The 12533-nt window shown below is 44.0% G+C and overlaps 1 protein-coding gene across 18 annotated transcripts in view; it reads left to right on the top strand.

The window, feature by feature from the left end:
* The first annotated feature begins 3605 nt into the window (after window positions 1–3605).
* Window positions 3606–12533, top strand: part of camk2d2 (calcium/calmodulin-dependent protein kinase (CaM kinase) II delta 2) — a 40989-nt gene continuing 32061 nt past the window's right edge. For 7 of the 18 annotated variants that reach the window (XM_060046865.1, XM_060046867.1, XM_060046868.1 and 4 more), the window contains exons 1-2: window positions 3606–4044; window positions 6963–7057. In XM_060046865.1, coding sequence (XP_059902848.1) covers window positions 3983–4044; window positions 6963–7057 — 157 coding nt within the window. In that variant the 5' untranslated portion in view covers window positions 3606–3982. The remainder of the gene's footprint in view (window positions 4045–6962; window positions 7058–12533) is intronic. The other 11 variants (XM_060046873.1, XM_060046874.1, XM_060046870.1 and 8 more) reach the window with 2 other exon arrangements.

The following is a 12533-nucleotide window of genomic DNA, read 5'->3' on the forward strand; positions in this document are numbered from 1 at the left end:
GCATGGGGAAGTTCTTCAAAAGAACCAGGCACCACCATCGCCGTATTTGCTTCATGTTTGACTGACAAATACAAATCAAATAATAATCCTTACAAAAACAATAGGGATCCAATCTGTTGGCTTGGACCCCTAAAAACCTTGCCTCCACTAGTGATGATACACTTATGTAAACATACCTCAGCAGGGGTATCCACTCATGTGGACTGAGTGCCGGCCCCCTCCATGTGGGCGGAGGGCCGGCCCCCTCCATGTGGACTGAGTGCCCGCCCCCTCCATGTGGGCTCCGTCTGCGGGCTGCAGTCAGGGGCTTCTCAAAATATGTAAAATATATACTTCAGTTCACATGACAAAGACAGTACATCTCAATGTGCCCGCATGTGCTGTCTAAAACTGAAAACTAACCCACTTTAAGAATATTCGTAGTCCGGTAAATAAACTTTATCTTACATTGTTCTAAATAAATGTTATAATATTGAGCTAAAACATGGAATTTGAGAGAGTTTAACTTACCGCAATGAGAGGGAAAAATGGTGACTGCAAAAATCCAGAGCTGCATTTCTTAACCGTCAATGGGGGCGTGGTCAAAGGCTAGCGCTCTGAGTGTGAAACTGTGTAACTCCCAAAATCTACACCAACACTGACTCTGCAAGTGTTAGTTATTATTTGGTAAGTGTTAAAATAACTCTGATTTGTGTTAATTTCATGTTACACTGGAATTTTAACACCGGCGAATTTGCTGTGCATGTTTGATCGATCGTAATTAAATGTGACTACTTTTGAGGGAGATGAACTCAAACAGAGTATACATTTAATAAGCATGCAATACGAATTAGAAAAAGCATAATTATTGAAGTATTGAAATTGTTTTATTATGTTGGCAAGGAAGAAGTAGAATAAACGGGATAATCACCTCAAGGCAGGGCAATTAGCAGTTTGATATGCCCGGCTCCTCTCGGGCGGTAAGCCGTCCACGAGCCGGGCATATCAAACTGTATATTGCCCTGCCTCTCCGTGATTATCCCTTACTTATTGTGCTATAGTAATTCATTAATTCCATTATGTAGAACACATTGACACAACATCTCTTTCTCTTCTATCTAAATGAAATACTGCCGCCCTCTGGATGATATTGGTGGTGACGTGCTATAAGATGTAAATGACCAACTGCGGAGGGGTTTGCTGATTGTGAAGTTGCGCTACAGTTGTGAACATTAAGTAGACCTACATAACGACTTAATCAGTAGTTTTATCACATTTTCGAGCAAAGATTTACTGAGGTGTCAGGAGGGCACAACCAAATACCTACATTTCTAGGAGCAGCCTACTACCTTGCCTGGAAATGAGACAGCTGTCGATGATATGTGCCCATCTCCTTCAGTCTAGTCAAACGGGGTCTAGATAGGCCTACATATGGTTAAATAGTACTTAATTTATATCCAACACTGAATAAATGAAATGAAATCTAAATCTGTTTAAGCTGACGGCAACTGCCACTTATCCTGTCATCTTTGGGATGAGAATTCCATGTAAATGTGTGACATATCTTCCATCAGCACAAGACAAATTACTGTAATTACTTGCATTTAAAAAGAAGAGGAGGGAAGTTCTGTTGACCTGAACAAAGTGATACTGCAGTAATAGGTTCAGTAATACATGCAATGAGTCGACAGATGGCCTTAGCAAATTAACTTTGTATTTTGTAAATAATGAGGAAGGTGTTACTTTAAATAAATATTGATTTATTTTGAAAAGAAAGTGAACTCGTTCACGCGATATTCTGAGAGCGTGCTGACGTAGGCCTACTAATGCTAGCGAGGCTAAAAAGCAAGCCAAGTTTCAAGTCCCTGGGCTGCTTTGAAGCAGACTTGTGATTGATTTAATAATGGGGCCGATTGTTTCTGTTTGATTGTGAGCTATGGCGCCCCTGTCGCCAATGAGGTAGGCCTACTTTACTTTTTGGAGGCCAGTTTAAGTTCCGTTTCTATAAGTATACCAACTTTGACAACTCTGAATTGCTCCCCTTCAGAATTGTTAAAGTCAGCGTTTTATCCCCATTGACTTCCGATTTGAAAACATAGCTCAATGAGCACCTGCAAAGGTGATCATTTGAGATTGACCCTGCGACGAAACTTTGTTAGCTATCAAACCAAACTTTACACATTACCTAAGGGGCATGTCCTTGATGGGCACATCACATGTAATGCCTCTGGGATTCTCTGAAGCTCATTTGCATAATCATATGTTCACATAAATCGGCCATAACTCGGCCGATAATATACTACAAGGTCAGGCAGTATTAGGTAGTACGTTTACCAAATCTTGAGTGTACGGGTCAGTTAAAACTATTCTTTCAAGATTTTCCAAAAGTTTAAGGGTACAGAAAAAACTTGGGTCCTTGAGACAAAAAGTTTCAGCATGTCAAATAAGGCAGTGCAGCCTTTAAGGTTTGGTCTTCAGTTATAGAGGCCCCCCTGGTAACAGAAGTACAAACATTTATTCCTTACTTCCGGTCCTACATATGCCTATTTAATTTGACAACTCAGTTTTCACGTTGGAGTGATTGATTTTAGTGCTTTTGCCCATTTCTCTTTTAATATTAAATAATAATGTTGTAAATACTAATTAAAAAAGTATACACATTTTCTTAATTGTAGGGTCTCCATTTTTATAACTCCAAAATGTAGGATTAGATAATAACGCAAAATGAGGGGGAAGAATAGGAAGATTATAAAATATATAATAAGGCACATGATTACTAGTGTGGCTTGCTTTGCAACCACACTAACTATATGTATTCATCTGTGTTTATCTGCCCATAACCCAAATGTCCCAGATTCATGTTTCAGACATTGAGAAAAAGTTGACACATATCAGTTGTGTCATGTTATTTCACAGTAATCGCCTTACCATGACTTTCATGATGGTCGTCCTAAAAAAACTAACATCTGATCTGATAACCGCACAAAAATACTGTGATCAAGTTATTCTGTCATTGTTATTAAGCCAGAGCTATCGACATGTTGATCGATCACTGAAACTGAAATTGTTGACTTTCCAATCATTTTGGGGGATTGAAGCCCCATTAAAAAAGTTTGGATTAGGCACTGGCTGCTGGTGTCTCAAAGGTTTAAATGAGGCACGGTGGCAGCGACCACAACTATGGAACTCCCCAAGAATACACCTGCTGCTGTGGCTAACGTTCTGATCCAACCGTGAACATTCAGTGTTAAGGAGATGCCTTATTAATACGATGAATGTACTTGGTTTCTAGGACAATCTTCACTGACACAAAACCAACAAATAAACTGACATACATAGACATTTCTTAGCTGGTTTAATCCAAAGCGAGTGCCACTACAATTTAAGTTAAAAACCAAAACAAACCACGCAATAACGGGATACCAATCTTCGAATAGAACCGGACAATGATTGCATATAATATAATAATAATAAAAAAATAAAATAAAAAAAAAGAACCATTACAATAGGTTGCTCGCCGTTCAACCGGATCTTGACATCCTAATAATAATGATAATGATAAGATTGATAAGAATCCTAATATTATAATGTGGAGGAGGCTTCCAGAGGGGGCGGGGCCTGTCTCGCAGCAAGGGTGAGATGCTGCGGTGCGGCGTCTGATGAGCGCACAGAGACTAGTCGAGCTTCTGGGATGTACATACGATAGATATGGAAATGAACCAAATACTACGCGACTGATCTGTGACAAATCACCGCATGTGAAGACAAAACCCCATACACGGCAGAACACTGGAAATCCTCTGTCCGGCTAGAAGCCATAAAACCGACACCTCTTCCCTCAACATCATCTTGCCAAGTAGCCTACTCCTGTCAATGCGATTTAGCTTTGCATGAATCCCTCCGTTCTGGCTTGCAGGTTCAGGACAAATCGGGCGGCGTTGAAGAAGGGGATTCTGTGAGCACCTTAAACGCGTCTCCGAGCACCCCGAGCTTTGCTATCAGGATGGCATTAACGATCTGCACAAGATTTACTGATGAATATCAGCTCTTCGAGGAACTGGGAAAGTAAGCACGCATGATTTTTTGTGTTTTTATTTTATTTGCATCATTAGGGCATCATCGATATTGTAGGAAATGTCATCCGGTTATGTAATAGATTGCCTTGGATTAGGACCCGGAATCCGCGATGTTGTGAGAACAGGTGCTGCTGTAAGAACAGGTTCGTGTCCGACATGTTCGCTGGTTTAATCATGGAGCACACAATGCAAATTATATGAATATGCCACATTTCGATGGATCAATAGATGGTTATCGGTAGGCCTACTGAAGCCGATTGAGTCGAAGGCCAGTCCTTTATTGTCGACGACCTTGCTCCTATAAATATTGCTTAACCTAGGCCTATATCTATTTGATTGTTGGGGATCGAACGGATTTGGAGACAGAATCCACGACAGGCCTGTGGCATAATGCAAGCTGCAGCCTTGAGGGCCACCCGAGTGCTTCCATAATGTAAATTGAGAATGAGTACGGATGCATCTGGCAGTGTGAAACGCTGAGGTGTTGGACCCTGCGACAGAAATACACATAAGGTAGTCCTACTAGGCCTAATGCGACAGCAAACCTTGCAGTTGGAGATGACAGATTCCACTGCCGACCACCGATTTGCGGTTAATTATCACAGGCACAGGCATTCCTAACCCTGAGCGACAGAGAGAGAGGGAGGGTAATGGTGGTGGTGGTGGTGAGGGAGCCTGACCTGCAGTCTATTTACCACCCTATGGTCAGAGTAAGCCTGCAGCTCCCTGACTTTCAGTTAATGCAAAAAGACACCCACTCCTCAGTTATAGTGCATACAGTAATATACAAGTACAAGTTGGGAGCTTGAAGTTCTGGAGGCCTTGTTGCAGTGAGGATGGGTGAGAGGTTTGGTCTCCCTCAAGCATACATTTGTCTTGTCGGTGTCACTACACAATTTATTATATTGCTTAAGTATTGCTGTGGTTATTGCACAGCCATATTACCACACATGAAGTTGAACATATGGCTCATGTACTGATCACTATTAATAAACATTTATTTTTATATTTGTGACTAAACATAAACTGGGTGAACTGAATGTATAAATGTAAAGATGAAAATAAGTCCATTTAGGCAATATTGTTATCTAATGAGAGGATAATGCTGTCTGAAACCATTCATGAATTGGATTTCGATTTTATAAAAAATACTTTTGTTATTCACATTTCTTTCCTGCAACTTGGTCACGGTGAGAATGTACTTCTGGGATAGATACCGAAAAACAATGCTGGTCTATCATTTCATATTTCTATTTTAAACAAACTTTTTAATAACAGTCCTGTTATCGTTTTTGTTACACAAAATTGCACGAAAACTACAATCAAATGTACTTTTCTCTGTCCTATCGATCAATCCTACACCATGATCCGACCAGTCCACTTTAAATGCAGGAAGTTATTTCACTGTTTCTCATACACACAGAGAGAAGTGAAGGATAAACGGGGCAAGGAACGCAGTCCAGTTAGCACATACCCTAGTTGGGTCAGTGGCTTGCCCTGCGCTGCCGTCAGCCATAAGGACACCGTCCTACAGCGTATGAATCTTATGTAATGCTCCACGGGAACATCTCCTCCAAATCCCTTTACATTAGAGCTAAGTTGGAACAGTATGCTGCTAAAACGTGTTTAGTAATGCTGAGTAAAAGCTTCAGGAATTTATTATTATCAATTGGGAGAACACAGCTGTGGTGTGCATCTTATCTCACGTTTGGACATGAATACACACATTTACGCACTGAAGTGATATGATAAAGATAGGGAGAGTGCATAGACTATCGTCACAACCTTACACTGCACATCCCACGAAGGGACAGCACATTCTATCTCGTATAAATAACATAGTGAGTGAATAAATAAAACCAGTTATCCATTCCCAGTGTAGCATGCTCAGGGATTCTTCAAACTCTGTCAGGTGGATCATCCAGTGTGACTTTATTTGACTGCATACCTGGCCACTCTCCGCAACATCTGACACCCTGCCATCCCAAATCCACATCGAGGGGACCAAAGCGCTGTAGTACCCTACACGGCCACATACCCCGCTTTGACAAAGTTCCATAGGCAGGCATGGTAGCATGCGTTCATCTATCCAACATTTAAGATATTGTGCATCAACGTGATTTTAGAGAAAAGCCATCAGGGAGAAAAAAAACTGAGTAAAGCGGGAACAGCAGAGCAGGAAGGGCAGAGCGGCAAGCATCTGGACGGGGTAAGAGCTGCATTGAGTTGCTGGATGGCCGTGTTCGCAGATGTAGCGCATTGCTCCTCTCTCAAACATAGCTGACCCAGTTTCACATGGCTGAGGCCCAGCCTCATACATGTGTTGCACACCCTGGATCTACATGAATGCCACAGATGATAAGGCACCCTGGCCCTGAACACATAAACCCTGCGTTAATTAATTCAGCCTCTTGGTCATGGTGGGCGCCGTTCCTGTGCTGTTGTGTACAGAGGGGTGTTGAGGTGTATTTGTGTGTTTGTGATTTCATGCCTCAATAAATCTTTCTCGATTTGATATTCTTTTACAAATGCGAGTGACTGAGACATGGGAGCAAAGGCTTTTCCTTGTGTCTTCCATTGAAACATAACGCCCAGTGAATGGCAAGCAAACATGTGCTCGTACGGAGACGTGCCATCTGAATGGCAGAAGGAGAGCAGCGAAGCCGTGATGCAATATCATAATGTACTATCATAAACCAAATTGTTTTTCAGAAGGATGAATGGTTGGCGTTGGGGACTTCCAAACCCCTGACTGTAACATTTCATCGCATCCATTTGACTTGAAACTGGATGTTGAGGCTACAGGAGTGTTGAAAACAAAGTGTTCCTGTCAGAATGCTCTATAGGCCAGTTAACATGTGTGTGTGTGTGTGTGTGTGTGTGTGTGTGTGTGTGTGTGTTTTTCAGGGGAGCTTTCTCTGTGGTCAGAAGGTGCGTGAAGATCTCCTCTGGACAGGAGTTTGCTGCAAAAATAATCAACACCAAGAAGCTTTCTGCCAGAGGTCGGTACCACACACAGGCATGCACACGCAGACACACTCTCATACACACACACACACACACACACACACACACACACACACACACACACACACTCACATACACACAAGCACACACACACACACACACGTGCAGGCCAACATGTGCCAAGTGACATTGAGTCACGTGAGGATGAGCTGTGAACATTACTGCCCCCAGGAATAGGCTCTGGGGATGAGAGAGTGAGAGAGTGAGATAGTGAGACGGTGTGAGAGAGAGAGAGAGAGAGAGAGAGAGAGAGAGAGAGAGAGAGAGAGAGAGAGAGAGATGGACGGATAGAGTTAGATGGTGAGCAAAGAGAGGGAGAGATACGGGTCAGATACATGGGAATCGATAGCATGTAACAGCATAGGAGGGTTAGGGTTGGAAAGAACAAAAAAAAAATCATTTGACGGACAGAGTTTCTTCATTTATATCTGAGTATGGCTGTGTCTGTTTATTTCACTCAATGTGTCCGATAATACTAGGAAACCTCTTGGTTGGTTTTCTCATTTTCTATATCAATCTGTCTTTAAGTCTTTAAGATCATAGCTATTTTCACTGTGCCAATGATGTGTCTGTCAAATTTGAATGAATACACACAGATATATATCTATATATATATATATATATATATATATATGGAAGCAGGTTGGCTTTGTGAATATATTTGTCTGTGCATATGTTTAAGCGGGCATGCATTTGTCTGTGTGTGTGAGTGGGTGTGTACATTGGCGTGTGAGGTTATATCTGTGCGCGTGCATGCTTATTTTCTTATTGATTCAGGACACTGGCTGGTCTTGTCGTCCCGTGGGCAAATCTCTTGCAAAGCCGACCCAGTTCTTTCAGATCCGTCACAGTAATTGTAGCCCCTGGCCTGGTTGCCTCAGGCTTGGGACACGTGTGCACGAACACACACACACACACACACACACACACACACACACACACACACACACACACACACACACACACACACACACACACACACACACACGAACACATGCATTCACACATGAACCTACAGCCCCCACACACACGCGCACACACACACGGACACACTCACCCATGTCCCACACGCAGACATCCGTCACGCAAACACAAATGCACACACACATACATACAAACATTCTGAGATGCTCCGACACACAAACCAGCATGTGTACAACCCTCAGCAAGTCCAAGGAGTCAAGGTTTGGCCACTTGACTCTGAGTGATTTGAGTTCCTAGATATCAGTCTCTGTCTATTGCAATACAATCACTTTCGATATCATGTAGGCCATCAGCAGCCGCTTGGGGAAAGTGCTCCAACAAGCATTTGCATTTGTGTAGGTTTATGATGTGAGGACGCAATTAAGTAGTCAAGCTGACAAGTGCAAACACGTAAGGGGCTCATCCAACGGTAAAGGAGGGGCATAGAAACCCAAAACTCTAAGTGGCAGCATAAATATGATTATTGACGTAAACAAGCAGGAACACAAAAACGTGGCGCTGATTATTATCCAAACACTGCGTCGCCTCTCATACCAGATCTGTTATCAAGCACAACATTTAAAGAGAGGCAGGGAGACAGGGAGGTGCCAAAGGGAAGTGGAGATGTTGGCATTTCCTCTTTTTAATAAAAGAAAGCGTGTGGTTTGGCCCAGTGCGGGTGCACATATTACCCTTGCGAGGTGTTCTTTTTGTCAGGTACCAGCATCCATTCTTTGTGGAACGATTCACCCTAAGCCAGCCCAAAGATATATCCTTCCTCTCTTTTTGTTCTACCCATCACATCTTGTTTCTTGCCCCCCCTCCCAGCTCACATCCAGTCCCCCGCGTAACCTTCACATGCCTCCCTCCCCCGCTGGTAGCGCTCCGCCCCTTCTCCCCTCTCTGGAGGGTCTCCTTTGTCCATTTTGCTTTGCAGGCTGTGAGATCGAACGGCTTCCATCCTACTCACACAAACCTCAAACTGCCCTCTCCCTCCCCCCCCCCCTCCTCGCATCACACATCCCCCTCACTGTATCCCTGGGGTCTGCCCCCCATCCCCGCTCTCCATACCTCCACCACGACCATCAGCGCATCAGTCTATCCCTCTCTCACTTCTGACCTTCTGTCCGCGCTGAGAGGACATTACAACAGGACTGCAGCTACTGTTTTGTTTTTTGTGTTGATGCTCATTCTTTCATCTTCTTTCTTTTGGTGGATCAATGACTCATAGAACAATATCCATAATGGAAGAGGCACATTACGTTAAGTTAGCACAGCGCTGTGATTTCTTCAAATGGCTCTATGTTTCTGACAAGCGGCCAAGAGATGCTAACGTATTGTTTTTAGAATGACTCGAAATAGAGGAAAGCAACTGTTTGAATTTCTGATGCTATAAGCAGCCAATATTATGATTACTTTTTGACCTAATACATTCTTAGATTGATTCATCGATTGTCAGAATTTGTACTGATCAATTATCTATCAGATTTGCCTTTTAACCTATTTGTGTCAATATTCCTGCCATCTCTCTGGAGTTTCAAGCTTCAGATACACTGCGGTGCTCAAACCTGTGTCAAACATCTCCTGGGCAAAAATTTGCTTGACTTTCGATAGAAAGATGTCTCTCTTCATCTATATGGTCACAGAAGTTGTGATTTAACCCTCCCCTTGCTCTCCTTCCTTGGCCTCTTCCCTCCCCATCAATGGATCACTTGGGTGGTAATAGACACCTCAGCAACGGGGGATCTGTGTCTCACCCCGTTGCATGCAGGGATAGATTTTCCCTAAAAATACTGCAAGGGGTTATCTCATTGCACTAGCTTGTGCACATTGCTCGCACACACGAGTGTGCATGCACACACGAGGGCGCACGCACACACAGGCATTTATGGGACACACACACATACACACACACACACACACACACAAACGCAAACAAACATACATCCACCCGTATACACACACAAACACAGACGCTTTCTCTTTCCTTCCTCTTTCCCTGCCTCGTTCTGGCTTCTTTTCATCTCTCCATCTGTCGCTCCTTTCGCTCCCCTCATGCGTGGGTGGATGCAGGGTGGGGGTGGGGCATGGAGGTCTTCCATTCCAGGCATGCTGCTCCGTCAGATATGGTCTTAGCCTCTTTCCGTGATAAGCCCTGGAATTGCAATGCTGATTCCCTGCTCTTTGGCAAGATCATGACCCGCCACACATCCCCCCCATCTCCCTCTGCTGCACAGAGAGACACAAACAAATACCTACACACACAGCACCCCCCCCCCCTCCCCAAACACACACACACACACACACACATACACACACACACACGCACGCACGCACGCACGCACGCACGCACGCACGCACGCACGCACGCACGCACGCACGCACGCACACACACACACACACACACACACACACACACACACACAAACACAGTCACTCATACAGCGTGTGACATTGTTATGTCTATTTCGATGCACGACTGAATGTTAAGAAGCAGACGTGTGCGGGGTAGTACTGAGTACGGTCACTGTGCGGAGTGCTTATAGGTTAACGCTTTGAGAGTTTGATGAGGGGTGTAGGGGGGCTGGGGGGTGTTGTCAGGGCATTGCAATCCCGCATTTAGCAATCCTGATTATGCAGGATTTCATTAACAGCCGTCAGTGATTGAGATAAACTGAGGCCTAGTAGACAGACAGACAGACAGACAGACAGACAGACAGACAGACAGACAGACAGACAGACAGACAGACAGACAGACAGACAGACAGACAGACAGACAGACAGACAGACAGACAGACAGACAGACAGACAGACAGACAGACAGACAGACAGACAGACAGACAGACAGACAGACAGACAGACAGACAGACAGACAGATAGATAGATAGATAGATAGATAGATAGATAGATAGTGCGGGTGCGTGTGTGTATGTGCCTGGCATGTGTGTGTGCGCATGTTTGTTACCATTGGGGGAGGGGCGCTGGTGCATGTAAGTATTTCTCTCAGCAGTTGAATATTGGCCCTCTCCACCCCCTATGCAAGTGTCAGTGTGCTGTCATTGTGACTCTGTTTGCTAGCCATCTTTGTCACTTTGCATTTCTCTATGCCAGCCTGGTTTGTTTGGCTCTCTGTGCTTGTTTAAGTGTGCATTTTGAGGGCAGGTTTTTTGTGTGGGTGGTTTAGCACATTTGTGCTTATCTGCGTCTGTGTGCCGTCTGTGTTTGTGTTTTATTCAACCTTTATTTAATCTGGAGTGCATAACAATGGTATACATATATTTTTTTGTAAATATGTAAATTTTTTTGTAAATGGTCGCTCATTGGAAATGGTTAAGTGTCTTTTCGTGTCACCATGGTTCCTGGCTTAGTTCTGCTTTATTCATGATTCTGGAAATAAGATATTGGACAGTTCCTATGGTAACGGGGCATGCTGTTGTTTTAAGATACCTTATCTGAAGGAGTCATGGTAACAGAGATGCTGAAACCTAAACTAACAAGAGAGGCTAAATCTAAATGGGGTGTGTATGCGTGCATTTATGTGTGTATTTGTTTGTGCATGTGTTTGTCTGCATGCCTGTGTTTCTGTTCCTGTGTGGGAAGATAAACTCATTCAGTGAACCTTCATAGCTCTTGTCTGCCCTTCCTCCTCCCTTTCCTATTGCGTTGTTTTGTGCTGACCTTGTAATTTTTTCTCTCACCTTTTCTTGTCTGTCTCTGAAGGCAATCTCTTGTCTCTCTCTTTAAAGGCCTTGACTTGTCTCTATCTGGAGGCCCTTGCCTTGTCTCTCTGAAGGCGTTGTCTTTGTCTCTCTCTGAAGGCCTTGTCTCTCTCCGAAGGCCTTGTCTTGTCTCTCTGAAGGCCTTGTCTCTCTCTGAAGGCCTTGTCTTGTCTCTCTGAAGGAATAGTCTTGTCTCTCTCTGAAGGCCTCGTCTCTTTCTGAAGGCCTTGGCTTGTCTCTCTCTGAAGGGCTTGTCTTGTATCTCTTAAGGAATAGTCTTGTCTCTCTGAAAGGCCTTGTCTCTCTCTGAAGGTCTTGTATAGTATATCTTTGAAGGCCTTGTCTCTCTCTGAAGGCCTTGTCTTGTCTCTCTGAAGGAATAGTCTTGTCTCTCTCTGAAAGCCTTGCCTCTCTGAAGGCCTTGTCTTGTCTCTCTCTGAAGGCCTTGTCTCTCTGAAGGCAGGGCAGTGGGAGGGGAGAGAGAAGTGGGACTGCTGAAAAGAGAAACGGAGCGATGGATTGATGGGAGGAGGGAGTGAAGGAAAAAGAAGTGGGGATAGATAAATCACATGACACACACTGTGTAGCTCTGGGCTATAAATAAACGTTGGTCACTTACTCACTCACTCTCCTCGCCTAGACACACACACAAACACAACACACACACACACACACACACACACACACACACACACACACACACACACACACACACACACACACACACACACACACACACACACACACACACACACACACACACACACAG

The sequence above is a fragment of the Gadus macrocephalus genome, chromosome 3 (genome assembly GCF_031168955.1).
Source record: "Gadus macrocephalus chromosome 3, ASM3116895v1".
NCBI classification, from domain to species: Eukaryota; Metazoa; Chordata; class Actinopteri; order Gadiformes; family Gadidae; genus Gadus; species Gadus macrocephalus.